This window comes from Spermophilus citellus (genome assembly GCF_964194105.1).
Source record: "Spermophilus citellus genome assembly, chromosome: 11".
NCBI lineage: Eukaryota > Metazoa > Chordata > Mammalia > Rodentia > Sciuridae > Spermophilus > Spermophilus citellus.
The window spans coordinates 88,770,382-88,782,871 of record NC_138192.1 but is presented as its reverse complement, the minus strand read 5'-3'; the positions used below and the strand labels follow the sequence as shown (position 1 = coordinate 88,782,871).

The 12,490-nt window shown below is 38.4% G+C and overlaps 1 protein-coding gene across 1 annotated transcript in view; it reads right to left on the bottom strand.

Moving 5' to 3' along the window:
• Positions 1 to 12,237, bottom strand: part of ZC3H15 (zinc finger CCCH-type containing 15) — a 33,380-nt gene extending 21,143 nt beyond the window's left edge. The window contains exon 1 of the mRNA XM_081261642.1: positions 12,013 to 12,237. Coding sequence (XP_081117768.1) covers positions 12,013 to 12,087 — 75 coding nt within the window. The 5' untranslated portion in view covers positions 12,088 to 12,237. The remainder of the gene's footprint in view (positions 1 to 12,012) is intronic.
• Between the last annotated feature and the right edge of the window lie 253 nt (positions 12,238 to 12,490).

Sequence of the window (12,490 nt, the reverse complement as noted above, 5' to 3'; positions counted from 1 at the left end):
GAGCCTTCATAAGTAGTGGCCACAGGTTTGAAACGGGGCTTGGGAGAGACAGTAAGGACCCACCCGTTGCATTGGTCGCCCGGCAAAGGGAAACGAACTGTCGCCATTTGCAAGAGACACCACTATGGCAGAAAACTGACGTCATCAGACTGCGGCGGAGGAGATAACTTCATTGAAACCTGCGGCTACAGGTGTGTAATCCCCTAGCCTTCCCTCTCCACACATCGGAGAAACCTTAAGGGCCCCTCCCAGCTCTCCCGTGAGTGCGATAGCCAGCCCGAGGGAATCAGAGGTGGCTCGGAACTACCGCTCCCACCAGGACTGACTGCTGAGGTCTCTTGCACCAGCTACTGGGGGAGTGGCTACCGGAGGGCAAGTAAAATTCGCTGAAGATTCTCAGCCCCAAGCTCTACAAACTTAGGGTCTGAGGGAATGGCAAACTGGAAGAGTGTGCCCAGTCGTTCAAGAAAACGGCTCCCGGGAGCAGCAGACCTGGCGTGTAGCCAGTATTGTGATGAGCGGCACCCGTGAGAGGGGCCTGGCTAGGGGAAAAGTGGGAAGTGACTAGACACAAGAGGAAGCCCTAGACACTCAGGATTGGAGACTCGCCCAGTCTGGGAGGAGCTGCTGCACAGTGATTGCTTCCCGTGTATTGACAGGAGAAATTTGGCCTGGTGGGCACACTGCCACCTACTGGAAGAGAAGTTAATCAAACTCTAAGACTGCATTTATTAGTTTTTTTTCTTTTCTCTTTTTTTTTTTTTGATATGGGTTTCTCTTTCATGTTCATTTTTCTTTCTTGTTGTTTTTTAAATTTTTTTTTATTTAAAAAAAATTTTTTTTCTTCTAATTTTAATTTTTTTTATCATTTTTTTTTAAATTTTTTCTTTTTTTATTTCCTATTTTTTTCTTCTTTTGTCTTTTCATTTCTTTTCAATTATCTTATCCCCCCTTCCTTGAATTCTACCTGCTTACTCTCATTCTCTTTAGTGACTTCTTCCCTTCCCTTCTAATACCTTTCCTCCCAAGCATCTAATAAATTTATAGGAGTAAACAGTAACTCAGCAGTCAAACAGAACAAGAAGTAACATGAGCAGCTTCAAAAAGCAAGGAAGAAAAGGAGTACAAACAATGCAGGACAGCCTAAATATTCAGGAGGACCTAGAGTCATCAGAAAAATGGTCATATAAAGAACTCAAGGAACACCTTAGACAGATGGAATGGAACCTTAGGAGGATACGAGACAGCAAATTCAAGCAGCGAAAGAACACATTGAGAATGAATTTCATAAACAGATAAAAGAAGAAGTTAAGCATCTTTATCAGGAGATAGAGATTATAAAAAATAATCAAACAATAATTCTAGAAATGAAGGAAACGATAAACCAAATTAAAAACTCAATTGAGAGTATCACTAACAGAGTGGAGCAAGTAGAAGCCAGAACGTCATATAATGAAGACAAAATATATCATCTTGAAAAGAGTCTACCCAACTCAGAAAGGCTGGTAAAAAATCACGAGAAAAACATCCAAGAGTTATGGGATAACATAAAAAAACCAAACTTACGAGTCATCGGGATAGAAGAAGGTAGAGATTCAAACCAAGGGAATGAGTAACCTGCTGAATGAAATAATTACAGAAAACTTTCCAGAAATAAAAATGGAAACAGATATACAAATTGAAGATGCATACAGGACACCGAGCACACAAAAATCACAGTAGACCAACGCCAAGACACATTGTTATGAAGATATCCAATATACAGAACAAAGAGAAAATATTAAAAGCTACAAGAGAAAGGAGACAGATTACATTCAGGGGTAAACCAATAAGGTTAACAACGGATTTTTCATCACAGACACTGAAAGCAAGAAGGTCATGGAACAATGTATTTCAAACATTGAAAGACAATGGATGCCAACCAAGAATTCTGTATCCAGCAAAATTAAGCTTCAGGTATGACAACGAAATAAAAATCTTTCATGATAAACAAAAGTTAAAAGAATTTGCAGCCAGAAAACGAGCATTGCAAAGCATTTTGAGCAAAACACTACACGAGGAAGAAATGAAAAACAATAACCAAAACCATCAGTGGGAAGTGCCTCAGTAAAGACAGAGGGCGAGGGGAAAGATAATCATGGAGAAACAAACTAAATTTTTTTAAAAAAGGATAAACAATCAAACATGGATGGAAGTTCAAACCATATATCAATAGTAACTCTGAATGTTAATGGCTTAAACTCTTCAATAAAGCGACATAGGCTGGTATCATGGATTAAAAAAACAAATCCAACAATATACTGCCTCCAGAAGACACATCTGATTGGAAAAGACATACACAGGCTGCAGGTGAAAGGATGGGAAAAAATATACCATGCACACGGTCCTCGTAAGCAAGCAGGGGTGGCCATCCTCATATCGAATAAAATCGACTTCAACACTAAGTTAATCAAAAGGGATAAAGAAGGTCATTATATACTGTTAAAAGGAACCATTCACCAACAAGACATAACAATTATCAATATTTACGCACCAAATAATGGTGCTGCGACATTCATAAAACAAATTCTCCTCAAGTTCAAGAATCAAATAGACCACAACACAATAATTATGGGTGACTTCAACACACCTCTCTCACCATTGGACAGATCCTCCAAACAAAAATTGAATAAAGAAACTATAGAACTCAATATCACAATCAATCACCTAGACTTAACTGACATATATAGAATATATCAACCATCATCAAATGGATATACTTTTTTCTCAGCAGCACATGGATCCTTCTCAAAAATCGACCATATATTATGCCATAGGGCAACCCTCAGTAAATATAAAGGGGTGGAGATAATACCATGCATTTTATCTGATCATAATGGAATGAAACTGGAAATCAATGATAAAAGAAGGAAGGAAAAATCCTACATCAGATGGAAAACGAACAATATGTTACTGAATGATCAATGGGTTACAGAAGACATAAAGGAGGAAATCAAAAAATTCTTAGAGATAAATGAAAATACAGACACAACATATCGGAATCTATGGGACACAATGAAAGCAGTTTTAAGAGGGAAATTCATTGCCTGGAGGTCATTCCTCAAAAAAAGAAAAAACCAACAAATAAATGAGCTCACACTTCATCTCAAAGCCCTAGAAAAGGAAGAGCAAAACAACAGCAAAGGTAGCAGAAGGCAAGAAATAATTAAAATCAGAGCGGAAATCAATGAAATTGAAACAAAAGAAACTAGTGAAAAAATTAACAAAACTAAGAGTTGGTTCTTCGAAAAAATAAATAAGATCGACAGACCTTTAGCCATGCTAACGAAGAGAAGAAGAGAGAGAACTCAAATTACTAACATATGGGATGAAAAAGGCAATATCACAACAGATGCTACAGAAATACAGAAGACAACTAGAAATTATTTTGAAAACCTATATTCCAATAAAATAGAAGATAGTGAAGACATCGATAAATTTCTTAAGTCATGTGATTTGCCCAGACTGAGTCAGGAGGATACACACAATTTAAACAGACCAATATCAATGGATGAAATTGAAGAAGCCATCAAAAGACTACCAACCAAGAAAAGCCCAGGACCGGATGGGTATACAGCGGAGTTTTACAAAACCTTTAAAGAAGAATTAATACCAATACTTTTCAAGTTATTTCAGGAAATAGAAAAAGAGGGAGCTCTTCCAAATTCATTCTATGAGGCCAACATCACCCTGATTCCGAAACCAGACAAAGACACCTCAAAGAAAGAAAACTACAGACCAATATCTCTAATGAACCTAGATGCAAAAATCCTCAATAAAATTCTGGCGAATCGAATACAAAAACACATCAAAAAATTTGTGCACCATGATCAAGTAGGATTCATCCCTGGGATGCAAGGATGGTTCACTATACGGAAATCAATAAATGTTATTCACCACATCAATAGACTTAAAGATAAGAACCATATGATCATCTCGATAGACGCAGAGAAAGCATTCGACAAAGTACAGCATCCCTTTATGTTCAAAACATTAGAAAAACTAGGGATAACAGGAACTTACCTTGACATTGTAAAAGCTATCTATGCTAAGCCTCAGGCTAGCATCATTCTGAATGGACAAAAGTTAAAGGCATTCCCTCTAAAATCCGGAACAAGACAGGGATGCCCTCTATCACCACTTCTATTCAATATAGTTCTCGAAACACTGGCCAGAGCAATTAGACAGACGAAAGAAATTAAAGGCATAAAAATTGGAAAAGAACTTAAATTATCACTATTTGCAGATGACATGATTCTATACCTAGAAGACCCAAAAGGGTCTACAAAGAAAGTACTAGAACTAATAAATGAATTCAGCAAAGTGGCAGGATATAAAATCAACACGCATAAATCAAAGGCATTTCTGTATATCAGTGACAAAACTTCTGAAACGGAAATGAGGAAAAACACTCCATTCACAATATCCTCAAAAAAAAATAAAATACTTGGGAATCAACCTAACAAAAGAGGTGAAAGATTTATATAATGAAAACTACAGAACCCTAAAGAGAGAAGTAGAAGAAGATCTTAGAAGATGGAAAAATATACCCTGTTCATGGATAGGCAGAACTAACATTATCAAAATGGCGATATTACCCAAAGTTCTCTATAGGTTTAATGCAATGCCAATCAAAATCCCAATGGCATTTCTTGTAGAAATAGATAAAGCAATCATGAAATTCATATGGAAAAATAAAAGACCCAGAATAGCAAAAGCAATTCTAAGCAGGAAGTGTGAATCAGGCGGTATAGCGATACCAGATTTCAAACTATATTACAGAGCAATAGTGACAAAAACAGCATGGTACTGGTACCAAAACAGGCGGGTGGACCAATGGTATAGAATAGAGGACACAGAGACTAATCCACAAAGTTACAACTATCTTATATTTGATAAAGGGGCTAAAAGCATGCAATGGAGGAAGGATAGCATCTTCAACAAATGGTGTTGGGAAAACTGGAAATCCATATGCAACAAAATGAAACTGAATCCCTTTCTCTCGCCATGCACAAAAGTTAACTCAAAATGGATCAAGGAGCTTGATATCAAATCAGAGACTCTGCGTCTGATAGAAGAAAAAGTTGGCTCCGATCTACAGATTGTGGGGTCGGGCTCCAAATTCCTTAATAGGACACCCATAGCACAAGAGTTAATAACAAGAATCAACAAATGGGATGTATTCAAACTAAAAAGTTTTTTTCTCAGCAAGAGAAACAATAAGAGAGGTAAATAGGGAGCCTACATCCTGGGAACAAATTTTTACTCCTCACACTTCAGATAGAGCCCTAATATCCAGAGTATACAAAGAACTCAAAAAAAATTAGACAATAAGATAACAAATAACCCAATCAACAGATGGGCCAAGGACCTGAACAGACACTTCTCAGAGGAGGACATACAATCAATCAACAAGTACCTGAAAAAATGCTCACCATCTCTAACAGTCAGAGAAATGCAAATCAAAACCACCCTAAGATACCATCTCACTCCAGTAAGATTGGCAGCCACTATGAAGTCAAACAACAACAAGTGCTGGCGAGGATGTGGAGAAAAGGGTACACTTGTACATTGCTGGTGGGACTGCAAATTGGTGCGGCCAATTTGGAAAGCAGTTTGGAGATTCCTGGGAAAGCTGGGAATGGAAGCACCATTTGACCCTGCTATGGCCCTTCTCGGACTATTCCCTGAAGACCTTAAAAGAGCATGCTACAGGGATACTGCCACATCGATGTTCATAGCAGCACAATTCACAATAGCTAGATTGTGGAACCAACCCAGATGCCCTTCAATAGATGAATGGATAAAAAAAATGTGGCATCTATACACAATGGAGTACTATGCAGCAATAAAAAATGACAAAATCATAGAATTTGCAGGGAAATGGATGGCACTAGAGCAGATTATGCTTAGTGAAGCTAGCCAATCCCTAAAAAACAAATACCAAATGTCTTCTTTGATATAATGAGAGCAACTATGAACATAGCAGGGAGGAAGAGTAGGAAGAAAAGAGTAACATTAAACACAGACATGAGATGGGAGGGAAAGGGAGAAAAAAGGGAAATTGCATGGAAATGAAGGGAGACCCTCATTGGTATACAAAATTACATATAAGAGGTTGTGAGGGGAATGGGAAAATAAACAAGGAGAGAAATTAATTACAGTCGATGGGGTAGAGAGAGAAGATGGGAGGGGAGGGGAGGGGGGATAGTAGGGGATAGGAAAGGTAGCAGAATACAACAATTACTAATAGGGCATTATGTAAAATTGTGGATGTGTAACCGACGTGATTCTGCAATCTGCATTTGGGGTAAAATTGGGGGTTCATAACCCACTTCAATCTAATGTATGAAATATGATATGTCAAGAGCTTTGTAATGTTGTGAACAAGCAATAAAAAAAAAAAAAGGAAGCAGATACAAGCTAAAATTCTCTGCATCAAGTGTTTTACAAATGATGTCCCTTGTTTTTATAATGAAAGTTTAACACTGCATCCAATTTGAAGATGGTCAAGGGTTATAGTGATATATGGAGAAAGACAATCACAGTTCAGCAACCAAGTATGAAATGTCATGCCATTTTCTTAAATAAAGGTAAGTTATTAGGACAGGAAAAGGAAACTCTAGGGCCAGGCACAGTGGCACATGCCTGTAATCCCTGAAACTGAGGAGACTTGAGGCAGGAGGACCACTAGTTCAAGGCCAGTCTCAGCAACACAGCAAGGCCTTTTGCAAGACCCTGTTTCGGCGGGGGAGGGGGGGTGTCAGGGGTCGGGGAGAAGACTTTGGATGTAGCTCAGTGGTAAAGTGCCACTGAGCTCAATCCCCAGTACTGCCCTCCCCTACAAATGATCAGTATCAAAGTACAATATCTATAGATGCTTTGAAAGGGAACAGTAAAGGTGGGCTTCAACCCATGCTCTACATGCAATTATACAGAATAAGCAAGCTATGAATAATCAACAGCAAGCAGCAAGGTAGATACTGATATATGAAACTTGGAAAAGAAAAGAGTCCCTAAGGGGACCTGGCCTGCTACAAAGAAATGTACACATGGAAAAGTTTCTGGTAGAGGTACATAAGTTCCAGAACTCTATGCCCCCCCAAAAAGAAGTTTTCAGGTTTAATTACATTGCTTTAGCACATAATTAACCAGTCTAAAGAGATAATGAATGACTTGCATTTTGAAAGTCTCTTAATTAGAGTTCAGAAATTATTTTTGAAAGGGAAAGCATTCATCTAACATACACTAAACATATATTCCTGAATATATACCTTATTGGATTTTCTTAACTCAATGATATACTGTTATTTCTTTTTGTAAATACACAAACTCAGAAATATTCAACAATTCTTTTGAAGTTACACTGCTAACAATGGCCAGGCAATACAGTTCTCAAAGGAGAAGATGTATAGCATAGTGATTGACAATAAGGACTTAAGTCAAATTTCCTGGTTTAAATCCTAATTCTGCTTCTTGCCATTTTAGTTACTTCAAGCAGGTTACTTAACCTTTGTGCTTGTTTCCTTTACTATAAAAATGGTAGTAATATTTATTTCATTGAGAGAATTAAAGGAGTTATATACAAGCTACATGTGGCTTATATGTTTCCTTTCTCCTTTCTCCAAAACACTGAGAACTGTGTCTAGACCTGTAAGCGTTAACTATGAGGTGACCTTTGATGTTAGTACCAAGTTATATTTGACTTTAAGCAAAGTCCTTCCTCTTTCCACCATAAAACAATTATGCACTTCCAAGAGAAATGTGGTTAAGTTGTAGGGCAGGTTGATATGCAACAAGTTTTCCATATAGCACTCTGTAGGTCTGGAATACCAACAGAACTCCTTGAAAATAGGATGTTTATAATTTGGACTACTTCAATAAAGCTTTTTTCTTGAACATAGAACAGAATCTTATCCAAAGACTAGCCTGGATTTTGGAGTGGGGGAACACGAGGTAGGAAAAGAAGGTTATGGTGAATCCCAAATCAGGTTAAAATGAAACTTGAGAAACAGTGGCCCTCATTGGATTAGTAAGGTTTCAAAAGTGAGGCTTTAGAGAAGAAACAGTACATGTTTGTTTCAGTAGATGACTTGGAAACCAAGTATGAACAAGTTTAGAAAACAAGCTGTTAAGAGGGCCAGCATTCCCTCTATTCCTTAAAAAAAAAAAAAAAAAAAAAGTAGTGGAATTTGAAAAAAAGGAAGCAAGGAAAGAGTGGGTCAACAGTGAATACTGTTCAAGATAACCAGGTTCTATTGCTTGGAATACTAAGGTAAGCAGAGACTGGCAGAGTTTTAAATCATTCCTTCAACCCTACCCAGGCACTATCTAATGAATTTTATTGTTCATATATGCAAAGGATATTCTGTAATTTATTAATCTAGCTTCAAGTAATCACTAGTTAATCTCAGCTAAGGTTCTTCATTAACAACCAATAATTTCTTTTTCTTCATTCTTCATACACATAGATCCCATTTCCATAGGTCTCTATCACTATTTCTTTGCTGCTATAGTCCTTAAGTAAACATTCTCTCCCTCTTTTTCCTTTGGTGCTGGGGAACTGAACTTAGAGAGGCTTTACTGCTGAGCTATATCCTCAGCCCTTTTAATTTTTCAAATTTTATTTTATGGTACTGGGGATTGAACCTAAGGCACTAAAACCACTGAGCCACATCCCCAGCCCTTTTTATATTTTATTTAGAGACAGGATCTTGCTAAGTTGTTTATGCCTTGCTAAGTTGCTGAGGCTGGTTTTAAACTTGTGATTCTCCTGCTTCAACCTCCAAGCTGCTGGGATTACAGTTGTGTACCACTGTACCTGGTCTAATCTTTTAAATTCTGAGACACGGTCTTGCTAAATTACCAGCCTTAAACCTGCGATTCACTGGGACTACAGGCATGCACTGGCTCTTACATGAACATTCTTTATTCACTTGCCTTAAACACTCTTTCCAGAATCAATCTTGCTATTGTTCAAAGCTGAATTTAATTTATTATTACATTTTAGCTGAAAGAAAACACATGGTATATACCATTTGGGACCAATGTGTGAATGGCTAATAGAACTATAAGCCTCTTTGGTATACTGATTTCAGAAAGAAAATAATTATTCACATAACGAATTCATAAATTTTGAGTAGTTTATAAGAGAGAAAGAAAAAAAATTAGTCAATATAAAAAAAATATTTCCCGTGGGCAAGAAATAAGCATCCTATAGACAGTGCAAGTCAGCTGCAATAATTTCCCTAACTAGCTCTTATTTGTAATAAGACCTGTCATCTATAGAATATACATGCTATAAGGTGGATACTTTTCATGTAGTGCGCTCTGAGCCACAGCCCCCCCTTTTCCCACAAAACTGTTGAAAAAATCACATGGTCTACTAACTATTTGTTTATCATCTCATTTAGCTTGGAGAATAGTAGTTTGGATAGGTCATGTATGTAACTTGTCCAAAATTACAGAGCTAGGAATTTGAAATACAAGACACAAAACCCAGGTCTATAGGACTTCTAAGTTAGTGCTCCTTTCACTAAATTATGCTACTTCTCAGGCTATAATATGGCTTAGTGATAAAGAATTAAAGGAGTTATATACAAGCTAGTATGCACAAATTCTTAGGTTCAATCCCCAGTACCATAAAACACACAAAAAATAGGAAAAAAAAAAAAAACCAACCAACTCTCTACCTTTCATGCATCTTTTTACTTCCTTTACTTAATTCTCTAAAGTTGCATGTTGTTGCTTTTCTGCAGTAAGCAGCTACACTGTTGGCAGTTGTACCAATATTAATACAGAAGAGGGGATAGGTAGGTAAAACAACCATTTAAAGTCTATTCAAAAGCACCTCTAAAGGAGCAGCGGGTGTCGTTAGCTCAGTTGTAGACTGCAAGCTTAGCATGGGTAAGACTGGGTTGAAATCTCAGAACCCCTCCCCCCACAAAACTGCTGAAAATCATGTTCTACTTAATTATTCATTTGACTGATTTAGAATTTCAGGTCATAGTAGTATAAACCGGACATAACTTTCCTATGTTCATATATAAATATACCACCATTCCACGTCATGTACAAGAATGGGATCCTAATTAGAATGTTATAGCTGTGTGTGTGTGTGTGTGTGTATGTTTATGAAATCTTTCAAGTTTTAGATGTTAGCAACTATTTAAAAATTAAACAGTATGTGCAGAAAACAAACAAGTGTATCTTACCTTAATTTATATGGTTCGGTAATAAAAACACTTTCCAGCTGAAATTTTACAAATCCATACAAAAACTAATAATGTAGCATTCTAGATGAAACTGATGGGGAGCTGAGAGCTAGCTTGCTCTATCTCTCCATATGCACTTACAGTCATGGAGACATGCTAGGGCTTTAGGAGAGTTACACATAAAACCAAACCAAACTATTAGGATTTTTTTGGTCAGTAAATATAGTTGCCTTTTTGCATTTTTCTTTGGTGATATCTTCACTAATGAAACCTTAAAAATAAACATTTTGGCTGGAGTTAGAGCTCTGTAACAGGCTCAAGTTCCTGGGTTCAATTCCCAGCACCAAAACAAATCAAAATCAAGCCACCTTGTTACAAGATGAATGGAGCCATAACATACTGTTTATCAATCTTAGAGTTGATGGTATCCTCAATAACTTCCATGTACAATTCTTTAAAAATATTTTACCAATTAAAAATAAAACATTTATGTATGTAATGTTAAAAATATAAACAGTAAATATATATGTACTTAAAACTATAGTATGAAGTGTATCTTAAATTTTCACATAACATTTATTATCATATGGGAGTTTTACTTTGTATCATGGTTTACTAGTTAACTCATTAACTTCAACTCAGCAAAGAAAACCTACATGTAACAAATGTCCTTCTTTACAAAGCACTGAGTATTATTAAATTATGGTCCCCAGAGATTTACCTAAGTGCTATACCACTTCCTGACAATTTTAAAGAGTACAGGTTCTATTCCATGGGAGAAACTTAGCCAAGGTTATTGTAATTCTTCACAAGCATTTCACTTAAATCAGCAGACTAAAAATTACATGAAAATTGACCAAGTTCTGATTATATTTGTACAACAAAACCATAAGGAGTCTGACTGCTTTCAAGGCCAAGATAACCGAATATTAAGAAAGAAATACCTCATTGGGGTTATATAATATGTTTATGGAATGCTAACTACTGATCATTATCTTAAGGAAACTGGTACTGTCCTTGGAAAACAGGTGTACAACACTTAAGAACGTCAATACCGTTTTTTCGGCCATTAAAGGGCTACAGGCTCAATGCACTAAACATATATACATCGTATACACGCATACATATATACATATAAATTGGGGCATGGTGTTTAATACACCTAATGACATAAGCCTAACCTCTCTTAATGAGTTTTTCTATTTAATTCAAATTGTATATATCAAGTGCGATGTGTAAGATGCTGGGCTGTGATCTAAAAGAAACCTGCATTCTTCTGGGAAAGTTCACAGGTGGATCAAAACAGAACACCAAGTTGTAATTTGCTGGCTCGAAAATATCAAACGCACCACCCCTCGGTGGTGGGTAAAGAAATAAGAACACAAAGGCCTGTCATGAGTTGGCCTTCCAGAAAGACTGACCAGAGTCCGTTCGGCGTACGTCTTTAAACTCAACTCTAGAAACGTCTCGGATTCTGAGACTAGCAAAGGACAAAACCCATGGGTCACTTCACACCCGGCGGATGAAGGAGAGAGGACGTGTGTGCGGAGAAGCAAAGCCCAGGTGTGGGGGCGCCAGAAGCGTCACTATAGCAATGAGAGGCAGCGAGCGTCACGAGCGGCTTGAGAAGGGGCAGTGAGCCCTGGAGCAGAAGGCAGGGACACGTGGCCCCACAAGACGCGAGCAGGAGCCCCGGGAAGCGGTGAGCCTGCTTCCCGAAGGGCTCGCGGCGTGAGTGGGGGAGGGGGTGGCTACTCACCTCGATAATCTTCTCCTTCTTTTTCTGCTCCGCCTTTTTGCTGCCCCCGGCCTGAGCCTGTTTCTTGGGGGGCATTGCGGAGACAGGTGCAACTGGCCAGACTTAAGTGGGGATGGATACCCTCAGGAGATCTGGCACCACGGCAGAAGGAGGAAGACGCGGCCGCCTTCGCTGCCGCAGCGCACGGAAAGCGAGTAGCTCATTCGCCGCCGAAATGCGGCCTTTGCGACAGGTCGGTGTCGCAGAGCATTGTGGGTAGTGAGGAGCTGCGCCCGGAAGCGAAGCGGCGCGTGCGCTTTTGCCGCGTGTGGCCTGGAGCGGGCAAGGCGGGACGTGGGAAAATGTTTATGCGTCACACGTGACACTGGCCCTTTTCTAGGTTGTGGCTGCGGGAGGATGAAGATGAGCTAGAGGGCTGGGTTCCTGAGTATGAGTGCTCCCGCCGCGCCGTCTTTCTCTGACGTTGACGATTCTTATT